Source organism: Silurus meridionalis, chromosome 3, assembly GCF_014805685.1.
Source record: "Silurus meridionalis isolate SWU-2019-XX chromosome 3, ASM1480568v1, whole genome shotgun sequence".
NCBI lineage: Eukaryota > Metazoa > Chordata > Actinopteri > Siluriformes > Siluridae > Silurus > Silurus meridionalis.
In genome coordinates this window covers 10020762-10039128 of record NC_060886.1, presented here as the reverse complement: position 1 = coordinate 10039128, position 18367 = coordinate 10020762, and the positions used below count along the sequence as shown (strand labels likewise).

Genomic DNA, 18367 nt, shown 5'->3' with positions numbered 1-18367 from the left:
ATAAAGACTAAAAGCCTCAAAACAGATTTATTTCACAATTATATTTCCCTGTTCATCTTATATATTTTTCTTTAAAAAAAAAAAAAATACTATGGTGGACAGTAATATTGTAGTATACACTAGCAGATAGTGTTGTAACTTCTGGGGTTCGAACTTTGGGATTGGGAGTTTTACATGTTCTTGCGGATATTACTCCATATAAACAGTAGTTTCTCTCTCTCTCTCTCTCTCTCTCTCTCTCTCTATTGTTTTATAAAAATAAACTGCAAAATTCAGCTTTGTTGTCACAGATTCTCTTTCCAAAAAGTGAGAGAAACCATTTTCCTGACTACCAACATCTTGCTTTAATACAGCAAGCTGCTGGAAAGTAGTGGCAGACTGAGCTGCTGTGAGTCATGACAACTATGCATACTCTTAGCCCAGACTGCCTGAAAACATTTGGCGATGTGAAAAGCATGAAGTGCAATCAAATGCAAATGTACTGTTTGTAATACTAGTGCATGCCACAACTTTTATGTTAAAAGTCAATTCCACTTTGCTTCCATTAAAAATCATTTCAATTAATAGCTAAAGCATAGATTGAATTAAATTTTATTCACATAGTCATATTTTCAGTGGATCACATGCTTACACACATTGAAAGTGCTACTAGAATACAGCTGTAAATACTGCTAATAGTTCTAATCTTGGCCCAACATGAGCCTTCCACCCCCATGCTTCTCAACTTGGCTGGAATGCTTTGTGTGAAAAGCCTTGCCTTGTTTCAATACATAGAAAAAGTGCTTCCAGTGCTGAACACTAAAATATTTGCCTTCTTCTGGGAAACTGGTGATTACCTACATACTTAATCTCCCAGGGAGTGTGCATTGGATTTGCATATTTTGGTACCTGATGCCTCCAACTCACAGTTTCTTCACCTTGGTCTGGAAGGTTCAATGGCCTTGGGGTTTTATTTGAAGCTTTCAAACCAGTTTAACCTTGGATGTGACTTTGTGCCATTTTTTTCATGAATAATACTGTGTATGTGCTATTCATACATGCAATTATTTGTAGAAATGGCCGAGGTATCTAGTTATTTAAAAATCACTCCAAAAGAGATTTTGTTTTTTGGTAGGTTTTGTCTAAATAGCTTATAATTTTACATTGTATCTAGGGCAAAGAGGCACTGTGTCTAAAGGAAGGCAATGGAATATAGCCAATCATGAAAATTAAGTTTTAAGTCAGTACAATAATTTCTGTACTCTTACATTTCATGGTTATGATTTACTGGAATTCTTATATAGTGAATTAAATCTGAAATGGCCTGTGTGTGTAAACTTCAGGTCTCAATGATGGATTGTAAGGATTTTCGTTATAGTGTGTGGCATGTATGTGTACAGTTGAGAAATGTTCTGCTCTGGCTAATGAAGCACATGATAACTATATTGTAGGAAAGAAATTTAATGTGAATCATGCAAGTAGGATTTCACAGATACTGGATGTAGGACATGGTTTAAATTGTGTGCAGGATACACCCCTTAGGACAGATTTAAAAAGCAAGAATTGTCAGCGAGTTCATACTGCAACCAACACATACCAAATTATGATAATGCCCACATGTCATGCATGCTTCCTGAGGATCAGGGACTTTTACAGGAAAAGGACTTGATGTGGTGCGACAGGATCGTCATTACACTTGCAGATTGTGACTACAGGGTTGATGTGTGTCTCAGGGCAACCACTCTGCCAGCCTTTACCTGCCTCAAGCTTTCAGCTTCAGGCAAGCCAGTGCAGTGAGTCTTGGAAGACAGCCATAAATAATCCCACAAATACACCACACTGGTTACAGGAAGCATGGGTCATATGTCTGCATTCTTAGTTTGCTGAGTGATGTGGAGTTTTAAATAACAGCTAGTTTGGGAATAAGCACAACAGCCAGGCTTGTGATGATTTAAAAATTACTGCAACAGCAGAGATGTGTATATTAATAGGTGTAAGCTGTTACAGATGTGTTGGTAATTTTCCTCCTCCTGCTTTCACTGTGTGCATCTCATTTATTTTTTGAAACGGCCTCATAAACTCAAAAGAAACTTAGGAACATTCTGGTTTGGGGCAGAGCCATGACCTTAAAAATCATGCTGGTAAACAGCTGGTGCTTTTGTTTTGGGAAATACCTCTCAGTTCCTCCCCCCTTCCCCCCACCCTAAATAATTTCCACACATGCAATATTCAATTGGGCAAGTAAATCATAAATGCCATATGTATCCTTTTAATCTACCATCCCAACAAAAAGCTTATGCTTGCAAAACAGAAGAACATAGTGACTAAATCAGGACCACAGTGCTCAAGTGTCTACTTCAGTTTGATACATCTGTCTATTTACATCCCAGCGTTTTCAATTCATTTCTTGTCTGTGCTGCCTCACCTGAGCTCCTACTACTTCTGTGGTACAATTGAGAAGAGTTGCTGTACTTTAAAAGTAGAAGATATTAGAGATGGGACACAAAACAAGCCCTAATACTACAGAATTGAGACTTTTTGGGGGTGTTCGGCACAAGTTTTAAATACCGTACACACACACACACACACACACACACACACACACACACACACACACGCTGAAATAAAGACAAAGACATTGTAGGTATTGCTAAGTAAAACATTTATAAATTAATTCAAATAATTAAAAAAAAAAAAACATTCCCTTTTAGTGTTTTACAGATTTAAAGTGTAACTATTGATTTTTTTTCCCCGCCCTTCTGAGATAAAGTGTACTCATCAGGATTTAGATAGAAAAATAATTCTGGCAACATTCATAATTTTCCATTTGTTTCCGTACAGTTCGGCAAGTTGTTGAAGAAAACGGGGTGGTGGGAGGGGCTCGGTGAAAATGTCAATGTTGCCAAGTTTAAGCATTACTCTGTGTACACAAAAGCTGAACCGTTTCAGACTAAAAGCAAGAGTTGCAGGTTTGCATAGATAACAAGCTGCACAACAACACCCGTCAAAAGAAAAACAGCCATTATAAGAAAAAGAAAGAAATGAACGATGATAGTTAATGATCCAGAATCAACATCGTAATCCTTGGGTTCCGTTGAATTTACACTTCTATATAACCAGCAACTGAGAAAATAATTTTGTCAAAAGCTTCATTGCTTTAGCCTAAGTTAGTATATTTTTAATTGGTTTTAAAATATAAATTAGATCCTAGAGATCTAACCTCCTGCTAACATGACAACTGTATGCGTCTTTGAGGCTGAAACACAAACCATAGGCAAAGCTGATACAACACACTTGTTCAGGGTCTATACATAAAAGTGCTGCGTTTACAGTTTATTTTTATTATTATTTTTTAGCTATAACTAGCAGTAAAAACACCAGAGGGGGTCCAGGAACCTGTTTATCAGACAAAACCTGGCAACAAAGCTTTTGCTGTTGTTCCTAAAACAGCTCTTTAATAATTCACCTCTCCTCTGTAATTCATGCCTTACATGCATACAGAAACCACAGCTAATGGCTAAACATCACTCGTAAATTATTTTAGCATCAACGAATCGGAGCACCTTTAAAGTTATTACTTGGTAAGAGCCTGGCATTCAGACATGTTTCAGACGCTGACATAAACAAAAGTGATATTGGCGATTAAACTCAAATGGAATAATTCAAAAAAACAAAACAATAAATCAGTGGGGACAAATGGATAGATTGGTAATTGATAGATAAGTGAGTCCAAGCTGCATCATTTACACCCATTGTCTTAATTTAACCAGCGATGTCTGCATTTTATATATTCGTACAACAACAGAATTTAAAACGTGATTTGATTTACAGGTCAAAAACTAAATTGTCGCTTGAATGGAACAGCACTGTAACATAATTTGGTACGATAAAAACAAGTGTAATAGTAAATGTAAGAAAGTGGCATTGTCTCTATGGCTGTGAACATTTTTGAAATAATTTAGCAAAAACAAAGTCAACGCAAAAAAAAAAAAAAAAAAAAGGATTTAAAAAAAGAAAACATTTTTGGAAGAACAAACCACCCACACATACACCAGCACATGCACTACTTTCACAATGAATACTAAAGTCTCCCAGGTAATAAAAAAAAATTAAAATTACAAAAATACCAAATAAACTAAAATACAAATGATCCTACTGCCAGCTGCAACACTGAGATGGCTTCTGCTTCTCTGAACCTCGCACGTTCCCTGCACAGGCTGGGACTCACCTGACAGTCTAGTCATTTACGAAAGTGGCCACTAGGGAAACTAAATGGTCCACTTATTCACAAAATAAATGGAGCACTAGAAAGAGCCAGTATGGGATCAGTGCTTATTTATTTATTTATTTTTAAACTTAATTCTCCTGTTGCAAAGATTATCCTCCTCCTGTTGTTATTCTCCTTCCAGTTAATTTTCTATGCCATTTCACACAGTCTCTCATGACCACCTCCAGTCAGAGGATACTCGACCCACTGTACTTAGAATATAATTAGATGAAAAGAACATAAAAAAGTGGGGCATCCAATTTTATTATGGGTTTGTGCTCTTTATAAAAATTGTTTTTTTAACCCTCCGAGATGAATTTTATAGGAACAGATGCTTTAAAATGATCATGCTTGACTGGTCAACTCTACAAGTTTCCCACAATAGTTCAACTACTCACTGAAATGTAGATTTATTTGTGACATACTTCACATTAGTGCCATACTGTCTGCCATTTACTGTCAGATTTAATTGTATTTCGTTGTAGTTAGTATTCTGTAGCTTACTATTAGACTTGATTATTGTCTTATTAAAATATTCGGCAAACACCATGCAATAGGTCATATACGATCTGCGGGATCCCCTAAAACAATCCCTTATGAAAAATATATTATGGTTTGTGGGGAAAGACATTTTTAAAGATGTCAAATATCTTCTTTGCAGAATTCTTTTTTCCAAAACACGCTTGGCCATCTTATACCAGAAAGATAGATAGATAGATAGATAGATAGATAGATAGATAGATAGATAGATAGATAGATAGATTAGATAGATTAGATAGATTAGATAGATGTTTTTACCAAACAACATCTCCATATATAACAAATACACCCAAACTTTCAGTGAGTAGGACATTGGATAAGAGTCAAGAGAACCAGTTCTCCTTATTAGTTATGAAATTGTAGATTATAGGACCAAGAAAAAATGGGTTGAGACATATTTTACCTTATTCACACAAATCCTGTTTTAAAAAAACAAAACAAACATATTTCTTAAAGGGTAGGTGCTGCGTGAGTTCACCGGCATGTTGACATTTTCCTTACTTCCTTTGGATAAAATGGGGTTGTACAGAGTAATAGTTTAGGCCAGCTGTCAAGGGCATTGTTATGCTTATTGACAATCAAGCCACATTATGAAAATCGCTTTCTCATATTATATATATATATATATATATATATATATATATATATATATATATATATATATATATATATATATATATAAAAATCTACACAAGTTACAATAAAAGCACAAGAGTTCTGTTTTAATTTTTTCCCCAAGTAGATTCCCTTGTAAATAATTACTCGGCACAGACCTAATAATGTAAAAAGATTACAGCAGCATGCCTCTTACATTAAAAAAAATAAAAGGAGAAAAAAAAGAAAGATATGTAAAGAAATAACACTAAGGTTTTGTTTTCGGGAGTGCCTGTGTACAGCAATGTTAAAGCATACAAGTTGCTCTGAGCATACTGTGTAAAAACATTATACACATTTTATATAGAATATATACAAGATTCTTATGGACAACGGTCTGAAGCTTTAACAATGAAGCTCTTACATATCCTGTACAGTTTTTAAAAAAATTATTATAAACATGTAATTACACCTAACCCTAACCCTGATGCGCTTGTTTTCTTATTCCTTTTAAAAACCGTAGGAAGATTGGGCAAAGTGTCTGTCATTCCTCAGCGCCCTGGCTGGGTGGGAAGGGCATGGCCACTGCATGCTCCTGTGCCAAAGCTGCCAGTTCCTTTAGAAACTCAGAGAAGATGACAGCACAGTAAACCGTGTTCTTTACCCGCAACGCCTCGGCCTGTTTCTCCAGAGTGGAAGCCCCAGTTCCTACCACCACACCGCGGAACAGAGCACTGTGCAGAGAATGGCTACCGTCCCTCACGTGTGCTAGAGCCGCCTGAGCTGCGTGACGTGCTCGCGTTGGACTGTTGGTATGCCTCAGGATTAGCTCACCCAGTGATGGCTTCCGACTCTTTACTATAAAAGAGAGAAGCAAGGAAAATATTAGGAAACAATCAGGAAAAAACAAAACCTTTAAATCAAGAGAGGCATAATTAATCTGAGCAGTGAGTTATGATTAAATTTGTCTTCTCATTTGGAAATAAAATTTCACCTTTAATACTGTGTTATGAATAAACACATTTTTTAAAACGTTTCTTGTTTTCTCACTAACCCATTGAGTCTGATCGGCGGAGAGGGGGTACTCCCGTGGGTGAATCTGTCCAGTCTAGTTTGCCTCGTGTGACAAGGAAGCGCCGGGCCTTCCTCAGCAAAGCTGTGAAGTCCTCATGCAGTGCAGCAAATGCTTCAATACGATTCTTTACAGTCCCAAGCACCTGAAAAAAAAAAAAGAGTGAAAAATGAAAGAAGAAATTGTCTACAACCCACATTGGAGAATATTAGCGTTGAGAGTTTTATGTACTTACATATACACTATATACACACATATATATTAAAAATACTATAGAAATGAAACTTGGATATATTTTAGTCTAGTCAATGTGCAGCTTGTATAGCAGTATAGATTTACTCCACATGCATATAAAATAGCTGGCAACAAACATGAGTACACCCTGAACGATAACAGCTGTATGTCATTTAACTATACAAAACCACATGAACTATTCATCATGTTAATGGTTTTGTCCGCTTCACAGGACCATACAAATTTGTCTATCTTGTATTAGAGCAGTTAAGATTTGGAGCTTTGAGTACAATTCAGTACATTTGAGAATTTGAATTGTTATCCACAAAGATGGTCTAGGCAATAATAAGATCTGCAAAACCCCAAAACTAAGTTACAGCACAGTGGCCAGGGTCATATAAAGCTTTTCTATGACCCACTCGGAACCGACCTCACAAGGGTTAATTAAAGAAGTTGAGTCTTCACGCATTGCTTTAGAGGTTGCAGAAGCGAAAGGTCGGCTTGTCAGTGCTTAGGCCATACGCCACACATTGCAACAAGTCGGTTGGCATGGTTGGTCATCCCAGAAGGAAGCCCTTATGAATCCCTCAAACAGTTTGCTAAAGACAACCTGTACAAGAGCAAGATTTACTGGAACCATGTTCTGTGGTCTGATGAGACCAAGATAAACTTGTTTGGCTCAGAGGGTGTCCAGCATGTGTGGCGATGCCCTGGTGAGCAGTACCAAGAAAATAGTGTCCTGCCTACAGTCAAGCATGGTGGTGGTAGAATCATGCTCTGGGGCTGCATCATTAAAGAGGAAACATAGATTCCAAAATGTAGTATGACATTCTGAAGCAGAACATGATGCCCTCCCTTTAAAAACTGGGCCGAACAGCAGTTTTCCAACATAATAACACCCCCCAAAAAAAAAAAAAAAAAACCACCGAGATGACAAATGCTTTGCTGAGGAAACCGAAGGTACAGGTAATGAAGTGGCCTCAAGACCTGAACCCCATTGAGCACCATCTGGGACACCTAAGAGACTTTAAACTACCCTCTCAGTTGATAATATCTTTTTACACCTGCACTATTGAGAGCGTCCTGACGTATAGCATCACTTAGTTCGGGAAGAGCACCATGCAGGACAGGCAACCCCTCCAGACGCTGGTGCAGTCAGCTCCCTAACCTACAGGACCAGGGCCAAGAAGACTGAGAAGGACCTCAGCCATCTTTACACTGGACTCTTTTCTCCGTTACGTTCAGGTAAAAGCTTCCGCTCCTTCAAAGCATACACAAAATGAGGAGCTTCTTTCCACAGGCCATTTGGTATCTAAACCAGGGGACACCCAGCAACTAGTACCTGGACCTCTCTCCGTCTCTTTTCCCTCGCTGCACAATTATTTTTGCACTATTTTATATGTCACTTGAACTCAGGACTGTCCCAGCACAATGTCACTTTATGTCAGCTTATACTGCACTAAAGACAAACCACACTTGATTACTTTAATCTGTACTTCTGTCAATATCTGTCATACACAGCCATCCCTTTCTGTGCAATTTGTGTATAATTATATATACACATACATATATACATACACACACACACACACACACACACATATACACACACACACACTCATATTTCTAGTGTTTATATGTATATTATATTATACTTATCCTTATTTTCATACTTTCTATTTAAACTATACTTTTAATATACTTGTACGTTTATACTTACTTTATTTTATCCTTAAATTCTATTTTTCATGTTTACATTTTAGACAGTCATAAAAAAATAAGAAATTTAAAATCTATACTGCTATACAAGCTGCACATTGTCCAAAATATATCCAAGTTTAATTTCTACAGTATTGTTCGTTGAGACGAAATACTAATTATATATACACGTATGTGATCTCTTTTGTCCAGGAAAGCCATACCTGTATGAGAGACTTGACACTAGGCTGGAACACCATATTTGTGTTAAGAAGGAAGGAGCGGAGGAGAGGCTGAGGGTAACAGGCCAACTGAAACACGATGCCTGTCAGCAGAATGTTCACGTATAAAGAATTTTGCATCATGTTCTCCAGCTTTGAAAAGAGCACTGTCAAAAAGGGACCTGAAAAAATTGGAAGATTTGTGTAATTGTTGCCAATATATGTTGACACATATCTATACACAAAACTCTACAAAAGTTACCTATGTATGGTTGTGCTTGAGGCTGACCAAGGGGTCGTGCTGGACTAAACATGGCTGGGGTGGAGCTTTCAGGCTTTGATTCTTCAGGTCCTTGCTCTGTCTCCAATGAGGGACAGTCCTTGTCTATCTGGTTTGAATCAGAGGGATTAGATAAAGGATCCTGAATGAACTCATCAGTGCTTCGTTTCTGGACTCTCCTCCCCTTTACCCGCTCTTCAAGTTCTCTCAGCTCCTGGTTGAACGTTTCAATGCTGATGCCCTGGCCGTTGTAGTCTTCGGACAGTGTCTCAGATGGTGCTTGTTCTAGCAGCTCATCGATCAGGCTCTCAACCGACTCCAGCCCCGGGCTGCTACAGCTTGTGGTTAAACAAGGCTCTACTGAGCTCAAGGCTGGAGTAGATCTTTGTCGTTCACTGGAGTTGCGCTCCTGGGCTGAGGACCGCAAGTTATCTGGGCTTGTCTGTGGTTGTGGAAGCGCAGTAGATTGCACCTGAGATGATTTTGTCACCGAACTATGCTCTCCCTGCATAGGAAGACTGGATTCTTTAGATGCAATAGCCACCCTTCCATTTACACCTAATTCTTCGACTTGTCCACGACCATCTGCATCTCTCTTTACCTTCTTCACTTCCATCCCTCCATCAGAAATATCTACACATTCATCTGCCTTTCCAGTGCCGTTATAGAGTCCCCGATGTGGCAGTGTGTGCGTTTGGTGACCTGCAGCTTCTCCTGGGCCTAATGTGGGAACTGCTGATGATGATGACGACTGCAAAGGGACAGAACTGGGCAATAGGCTGCGTTTCTTGCTGCGAGGTGTGAGGCTGATGCAGTTCTTAGAGATTGTTACATCCCACTCGCCACTGTTTCGGTCTGAGCTGCTCCATTCTGCACGTGCAGCTGCCACTATGGCTGCCCTTTGCTGCATGTCTTTATGCCCACTTTGCTGCATGGAGAAGTGCTCAGGCACCATATTGAGGGATGGGTTGGATGTCGGAGGCTGTGGTGGAGGTGGTGCCGAGTTGGGGGGAGGGTTTTCTCCGTCGTAAGGAGCCGACCAATTTCGACAAGCCCATGAGCAGAGCTCAATGCCCCGCCGTGCATCTCTGAGGTACTCCAGGTAGCCGGACTCAGCATCTGAAGAATCTGGAGGCTGATGCATGGGGCTATTGGGAGAAGGTGTGGGAACGCTGCCCCGAGGAGATGAGGGAGTGTTGTCTGAAGCAGCAGTGGAGGACTGGTTGCCTGGGTTTTGCTGGCGAATGAAGAGAGCCAAGCGGGATGGAGTGCTGGGCTTGGTGTGAATGGGAGACTCTGATGTGGGGCTACCCAACACTACAATAAAAATACAGAATGAAAAGTTTGCCTATAAGACATTATAATGATTACCAGATAACTGTACAATTTATTTTACAGTCAATGGTCACAAACAAATGATCCCAGAGAAGATTTCAATAAAAACGTATGCTAGTAAATTCAGGGATTTTATAATACATTTTCATCATGTTAAAACTACAAAGTAAAGTAATGTATATCCCTTAATATTAAAAACTGTTTTTGCTGCAGTTAATGTGTTCAGAATCAGGAGTACGAAGTCCCTTTAACGCTTTTTGTGAGTCTAAAGTGGCATTCATAATAACCACCAGACGCAGTTCTATAACCCCCCCACATGCACAGCTAAAGCTGATGTGAAGACAAGCTGAATTATTATGCCTGTTGATTAGAAATGCACAAAAAAGGTGCTGAAATGGGCAGCTGGTTCATGTTTTCAGCAGTGCCTGTGATAAGAAAAAGAAGAATCCAGACCAATTACACTCACAATGTTGTGGCTGATGACAAATAAATGATATTTTCTGATAGGACATTAAGAGCTTGAACAATTTTCCCACAAATATGCCTCAACAACCTCTTGAATGCTTGGTAAAAAAAAAAAGAAACATCTGTTTTGAAACAACTGTTGTTGAATGCCGAGTGGAGAATATAATATGCATTCATGTGTCACACAATTTCACACAAAAAGTAGGAAATTACAGCAAATAACTTATTAGCACTGCTATTTCTTTCAACTTAACCGGTCAATAAATGGGTTTTTAAGCACTTTCTGCTGAATATTTATGAGCATTATGTAGCATTTAGCAGCTTTTACTCACTAATTAATAATTCCAATAGCAACACAGATGATTCGTCTGGGACTGAAAAACTGTGGACAAGTTAATTGTAAGTCTGGTGCAGATCCAAAGCCATTGTCTTGGATCTCATCCGACTCTTGTTTAGTGCCATTTGACAACAATTTACCTTTAAAAGCTGAGCTGTATCTGTCGTTTCAGTTCTCCCAATACACACAATACAGAAAACAATGCACATGCCAGATACTAGTTGCTTTCAGCTGACAAATCTTTAATGCGCCAGGTGTCTGTTTCTTGCGAGACTAATATTGTTCAGGTCTTGATTCTTTTCTGAGCACAACACAGAGATGACTTCCACAAAGGGTTTTCCACTCTGGGATAAAGTTGAACTGCCCTCATGTCTAGCCTTTAGTTTATTATATTGTAGCTTGTTCAGCACCAGCACATAATGTGAAAGAATAAGATTTCATATTGTTCCATTCAACAATATACTCCTTCACTGCAGTGACTGCATTGTGACAAACAAGACGGACACATCCGTCTGAACTCAATGAAAGAAATATTCATTTTGCCAACATGCTCGAAACTCTCTGCATATTCTTTCTATTTTTCAGTTTTACATCGTCACTAATGTCTAGACAAAAAGGACAAACTTTGGCACCAACATATAATTTTTAAATTGTATAACCTATTTATTTCTGCAAAGCTGCTTTGGGACAATGTCTATTGTTAACTAAGCTATACAAATATAACTTAATTGAATTTGAAGTGAATAGTTTGCTAACATTAATGCAGGCATCTAAAATTAAGCAGTAGTTTTAACACTTAAACACAAACACCACCAAGTGTTCAAACCAGGTATTTCAAAAGTACCTAATGGGCATAGAACATGGTCAAATAAAAGAGACATATAAAAATGGCAACAAGAAGCAATCCGCCACACCAAATCATGCGTGTATGTTCTGTGCTTGCGTGAGAGAATATAACACTCCTATATCAGCAGGTGGCAGTAGAGTGTATTGAGCTATTGAAGAGCTAGAACTGTGAATATATAAAACGAGCGTTACCAGCGTTTACACCTGCCGCGACCATTACTAACAAACTCGTGTTTTTTTAGTTTTTTAACATGTCTACTAAGACATCAAGAATGACAAGTGTTGTTTTGTTACCTCTTTACTTAGTAATTGTTTGCTTTTGTCAGTACTGTTTAGTTTAGTGTTTAGTGAATAACCAATTGAAATCCTCTTCCTTGCCGATGAGCTCTTTAGCAATTCCTCTTGCACAAACAGACAGAAAACAGTTGATACGGAACACACTTAAAAAAATAAACTAAAGCCGATCGAGCTCGATCGCATATCGACCATTGGCTGCCCTCATTTCTAAATATCGGCATCGGCCAGAGAAAAACTTAGTGGTCGACCTCTAGTGTATATCGTGAATATAATGTACAGAATATATATATATATATATATATATATATATATTTTTTACCCTTGCCCCAGAAGGCAGGTTCCTCATCTTTCTCATTACAGGCTGCTGTGGTGATTCGGCAGCATTCTGGGATGAGAGACAGGAACTTATCGGCTGATTTGCCGTAGAGGTCGGTCTCTCTAACTGCACGCCGCTGACTCAGCATCACGTGTGTGCAAGGCAGCAAATACCTAAACAACAACAACAAAAAACAGCAAACTGATGAGTACGCTGTGCTGAAAACATAATCAGGATCTAAGAGGAACGAAGGTAATTGCATACGTGTGGCACAGACACACACCTGAGAACGAGCTGGAGCATGAGGTCTTCACAGTTGAGGGAGAGTAAAGTCTTGAAGAGACTGAGAGAGACCATGCACAGCTACAGCGTGAGAGAAGCAAAGAAAGTTACTACACACTGCCACCCTATTTGAAGGCATTTGCTGGTTCCAAAACCTACTGGAAAGCTATACAAGAAACAGATACAGAGTTCCTCTACCAGTGGAAAAGAAAACCACACAAATCAGCCAACCTTCGAAGGAGCCAAGACCTACCCGTGAGTTGCTGCTTATGCGTGTGAGCAGTGTGTCGAGGATTGTGTCATTGTCATGACGATGTAGCAGTATAAAGCGAAGGAAGGCCTTGAGGAGCGACTTCTCTGTGACACTGCGCAGAAAGAGGTCCAGATATGCTGTACTTGCTATCATTTCATCCACAGATGACTGGATAGAAGAGGGATAACAAAGTTAATTAACACCAATAAAAGCACATCATCAAACATGAGGACAGCATACTAAGTGCATTAGATATTCAGTGTGGTGTCCAGCACTGAGAACTTTCACCTTGTGCAGGGCAGGACCCATGACTGGTACCAGGAAGCCATTGTGGAGGTAGTCAATTAGCTGGCAGCGGACGAGGGGGTGTGCCACCTGTACCACAGCGTTACAAAATTCTAGACTGTTCATGAAGAGGACCAGAGAAGACACGCCTATCCAGTCCTCCCTCCGCAAAGCATGCCAGTCATCACCACGCACTTCAATCTTCCGTGGCAGGGAAGAATAGAGTGCGCTCAGGCCAGTCGCTAGTACCTAGAGCATGGGGTTATAGATGAAACTTTCAGAGACAGAGACAGGTGTGCAGTAATGAGAAGAAGCTGGTAGTAGTGTTTGTGTGGGTCAGCATAAATCGTGTTCAGATCATTCTAATGAAGACTTCGATAATCATATTTAACAGTTTACAAATGTTTGGCCTAAAAAAAATTAATAAATAAAATGAAAAACATGAGATGACTGTTTCTGAGTAGCCTGTTGGTCTGTAGGTTATGAATGAAAACAAAGAATAGTGTAATGTGCAGTTCTTCAGAAAGGAAGAGCAAAGCCAATTCTGTTTTAAATTTTTTTCTGAATATCCACTATATGGATTTCACCTTAGAAAACCACATTTTTTTTAAAAAAGGATAAAACATTATGAAGCCTTGAGAGGAGACTTTAAGAGAAAATCTAGCCATTTTAAACCTAAATCAAAGCAATCAATCTCAATTATTTTCTTTGATCATAAATGTCCCAAATGTCTTCAGAACAAAAACTTAATAAGTGGACTTGCCAATGCAAAAGGTTCAAAAATATACAAGAAAAATGTCATCACATGACTGGTTTTCTCAGCTCGCTACACAAAATTTGGCCATGAACAAGCTTTATTAACAGATATTCATGACACCATCTTCCTCCACAATCTTATTTTTTTCACCAGACACACACACCTACCGGACAGAAGTAGGAGTTTTCAGTGATGTAGCGGGCCACGGCGTGGTTGCTGGCCGAGGTAGCCATGACCAAAAGCAAGGCATCACGAGCTTGTTGTCCCAGAGCTCCATCTCGATGGATAAACGGTACCAACAGAGAAAAGATCAGCAGGTTTGTGGGACCCTGCTGTATTGTACCACACCTGAACAACAGCTCAAGCACAGCAGGCTGCCTTGCCATGGACACACAGACCTAAAGACACACATGCACAACAATTTATTAAAAGCAATTAAAAAATAGATTAAACAGTGGAGAAACTGAGCTACACTCCGGCTAGAACCTTAACCAGAAACCTGACATCAGAACGATTCGCATTCTAAGTAATGCTCTAGATCTTTATTAGAAACACCAGCACATTAATGCAGCCATTTAATAAGCATGTGCGCATATATATAAATACAATTTCAGTTTCAGGTTTAAACAAATGTAATCCCACATGTACACACCTGGTTGAGCAGTAGAACGAGGCTGCCCTCCAGGTTAGGAGGACAACCGAACTGAGGGTCTACACAGGCCCCCAGCAGGATGAGCAGTGGCTGAAGTACGGCACTGTTCTGGAGCAAGGGCTGAGGGGATTGGCCAATTAACATTTCAAACAGTTTCAGCAGAGCTGTTTGGCTGTCCGGGTCCAAACCACGACGCACATGCCACTGTACCAGACGCTCCAGGATGTTCTCTGACACCACCAGTTTGAGAATAGGGCCCAAAGCTAAGATGTAGTAAAAATGGCAACCCTGTTATTGTGCTTGAATATAAGTTCCCGCTGACACTATTATTTTTGTAATATTTCCTGTGTTTAAAAAGTAAAGTTAGGAAAACCTGAAAAAAAAAAAAAAACCAACCATCTATTTTGAGTCATTTCCAATAATGTAAACTGTTCTTTGGCACCTACTCCTAGCTGAGTACACACTATAAAATACTTCACATTATCTCTGTGGTCTACAACTGTTTGACAAGTTAATGGGTTATTTTGAACCTGGTGGATCACTGTCGCCCCCTGCTGGTCTTTCCTCTGCCAGAAGACACAGCATTTGATCAGTGTGATTTCTCACTGCTGTCAAATCATCAGCTCCCCCAGCCACAGATTCTCTCTGCTCCAATACCCATGACACCTGGATGTGGGACAGAGGATGAGAAAAAGATTGTTTAATGCTTCAAGCAGAGGAATGCAATAAAAGACTTTAAATTAGGGCTGCAGCTATCGATTGTTTTAGTAATCGAGTATTCTACCGAATATCAAATAAGAACTACTTTTTCTTTATTAAAGTGCAATTTTTTGTGTTCATTGCCATATTACCTCAAAATACAAATAATAAAAAAAAAATCATAAAAATATATTTTGAATTACTTCATAAAAATTAAATGCACTGTACAGTGTTTTCTTTATGTTTTAGTTGTACATTTTGGGAACTTTCTGTTGTTCTTTGACCTGAATCATCGTCTAAATCCATCTATCCATCCATCCATCTATCCTCTTCTATTCTCTTCTCTTCTCTTCAAACATCTTTTCACCAAAAGCTTAAGATAACATCCATGACACACAGCGACAATTCTGCATTTCTATATAAAAGTTTGTATAGAAAAGTATAAGATTTTCGATGTATATTACAGAGTTTTTAACAGCCTTTTAACAAACTTTTATACATTAGCATAGTAACACAAGTTAATAGAGGATGGTGTTTCCAGGTCCAGTTCTCACAGAATCCCAGATTCTCTACATTTTTGTCCAGTCTTACATGAACCACGCACAGATAAAATGTCTGGCACTGCCACGCTTGCATGGACAGGATATGTTCCTGGATTAACATACTTCTGTTGTTCCTGGAACATTTCTATATAATTATTGCCACCTGATGTCAGCAGTGTGTGCCTATTACCTCCTCAAATGGCTTTTACCTCCTCAAACAGTTTGACTTAATCTATGAACTGAAATGCAAGGCATACAATAGAGTTTAGTCTTAAACCTGACGTCTGCATATATAGAGATTTTAAAATAGCTTTAGTAAGAAAAATATACTGATGCAATGAGACATCTTATTTGAGAAAAATCACATTTATGCGAAATGTTTGGGTGGCTAGATAAAAATGTAAATAAGACCATGGCCAGGACCACCTATCAGGGACTGTCCTTTATACACCAAGTACTGAACCCTTCACGAAAACTGACACCTTTGCTAATATCAGCAAAAAGGGCTACAAAAAATTACTCACATGGATATCAAACATATGTGGAATGTCCATGAGAGCTGTGAAAAATCAACTCTTATGGATAGCAAACAAGTGGAAACAGTTTTACCTCCCTTTGCCCAAATAATAGTGCAGTCGTCTTCTATAATTCCCAATGAATTTGAATTTTTGTTTTTAAATGGTTAAACAATAAAGACCATTTTTTACAGCCTTTTACTAAGAATGCCAATATTAGTGAAGAGCAATGCATATACAGACAATTCAGCCCAGTCCTTAGTCTGTCTTTTACATTCAAACATGTACATGATACAGAGAATCTTTTCTTTGCTCTTAATTGGCCACATATTGTGTAGTATGTACTCGAAGCTGGAGTTGTGTGTGCGCATGTATCACCTGTCTCCAATGGTTCTCAAACACCATCAGACATGTCTCGGGGTCAGCAGTGCACGGGCTAGATGGGGCAACGCTTCGACTGTTCCGCCCATCCGGACCCCTGGGAGTTATACGGCTTAGCCAGCTCATCTTCGCTTCCGTGCCTAAGGTGAATATTCCTTGAAGTGGGACTCTTCCAGGACAGAGGGAAAGATGAGAGGAGAGAAAGGGAGAGGGAAAAGAAAAGGATGGGAAAAGAAGAGAGAGGAGAGGGGAAAGAGGGGAAGGAAGGGAACAACGCAATACGAAACAGCCAAAGACAGAGTGTGTACAGGTGCACAAGAGAGAATGGGAGGGTGAGCGCAGAAAAAGGTCCCCTGCTGGTGTCCTCAGCAAAGGTTGTCACGGTAACAGGGCAGTCAAAATGTGGGACTGAGACAGGTCAGCAATGTCATCCAGTCTGTAGCCGACACCACTCCATACCTGGAGGGAGAGAAGTAGAGTGAGTCAGTGATGTGTGCTGCACACCTGTAATGCAACAAACAGTAAATACAAAACAGAAGATGAATAACACACAACTGCTCACAACATACTCATATGCAATTAGCCCAAATTTACAGCATCCAAAACACCCCTGCCTTTTACACATTGACTCTCTTAAATTATTGCTTTGGCCAAGCAAGGAAATCTGTGATTATTCAGCCACAATGGTTTTAGTAAAGTCAGGTTTGGATGTAGAGCTAGGAGGCCTGGGGTGCGGTCAGCTTTCAACCCCAAAAGTGTTAATCAGTGTTGAGGTTTGTGCTCTATAGTCAATCAAGATTTTCCACACCAACCCATTTATACCATTTCCTCATGGAGCCTGATTTGCATACAGGAGCAGTCTCATGCTGGAACATGTTTAAATCTTGTAGTTCAAGTGGAAGGAAAATGTATTGCAACAGCATCCAAAGACATCCAACACAACTGTGTGCCTCCAGCTTTGTGGTACCAGTTTAAGGAAGAACTACATATAGCTGTAAAAATCACAGTCTCCATACAGTGTATGTTTATCCTAATTTACTAAAATCTAAAGGAGTGTTCCTTGCACCGACATGCCACTCTGTTTTGTTGTTACCAAAAATAAAAAAACCCTACAATACGGAATAATGTAGAATGAAACAGACGAGTTTGGTTGACAATCACATTATAAATGTGTGTGCACTGTTCACACTCGCTGTGTAACTCCAGAAGATTTAAAAAAGAGCTATTACAGAGCAAAAACCTCAGAGATTTATAACTGTGTCTTTTGAAAACTTCTTTTTAGAAAACCCAGACCTTATGGTCAAAATTATCAAATTTTCTAATCGCCAAATCCTAGATTATCTAGAACTCAAAACACAAAACAGCACATAGTGGAGAGCAACAAGAGATGTGTTCAGACTGTTAAAGAACGCAGCTAGTGTTATGACTCAAAAACTCTCTGGAATAGTACACAAATATGTGATTTAAGATATAACAGGAACTTAAATAACATGAACACTAAATTTAACCATGGCCTTAAT

At 39.2% G+C, this 18367-nt stretch overlaps 1 protein-coding gene across 4 annotated transcripts in view; it reads right to left on the bottom strand.

The window, feature by feature from the left end:
• Window positions 1–5481: 5481 nt before the first annotated feature.
• Window positions 5482–18367, bottom strand: part of fhip1b (FHF complex subunit HOOK interacting protein 1B) — a 28225-nt gene continuing 15339 nt past the window's right edge. For all 4 annotated transcript variants that reach the window (XM_046844783.1, XM_046844781.1, XM_046844782.1 and 1 more), the window contains 12 exons: window positions 16845–17306; window positions 15241–15376; window positions 14711–14973; window positions 14226–14456; window positions 13305–13550; window positions 13017–13184; window positions 12765–12844; window positions 12485–12654; window positions 8868–10202; window positions 8609–8787; window positions 6435–6597; window positions 5482–6238 (listed from right to left, as the gene is read on the bottom strand). In XM_046844783.1, coding sequence (XP_046700739.1) covers window positions 5925–6238; window positions 6435–6597; window positions 8609–8787; window positions 8868–10202; window positions 12485–12654; window positions 12765–12844; window positions 13017–13184; window positions 13305–13550; window positions 14226–14456; window positions 14711–14973; window positions 15241–15376; window positions 16845–16973 — 3414 coding nt within the window. In that variant the 5' untranslated portion in view covers window positions 16974–17306 and the 3' untranslated portion in view covers window positions 5482–5924. The remainder of the gene's footprint in view (window positions 6239–6434; window positions 6598–8608; window positions 8788–8867; window positions 10203–12484; window positions 12655–12764; window positions 12845–13016; window positions 13185–13304; window positions 13551–14225; window positions 14457–14710; window positions 14974–15240; window positions 15377–16844; window positions 17307–18367) is intronic.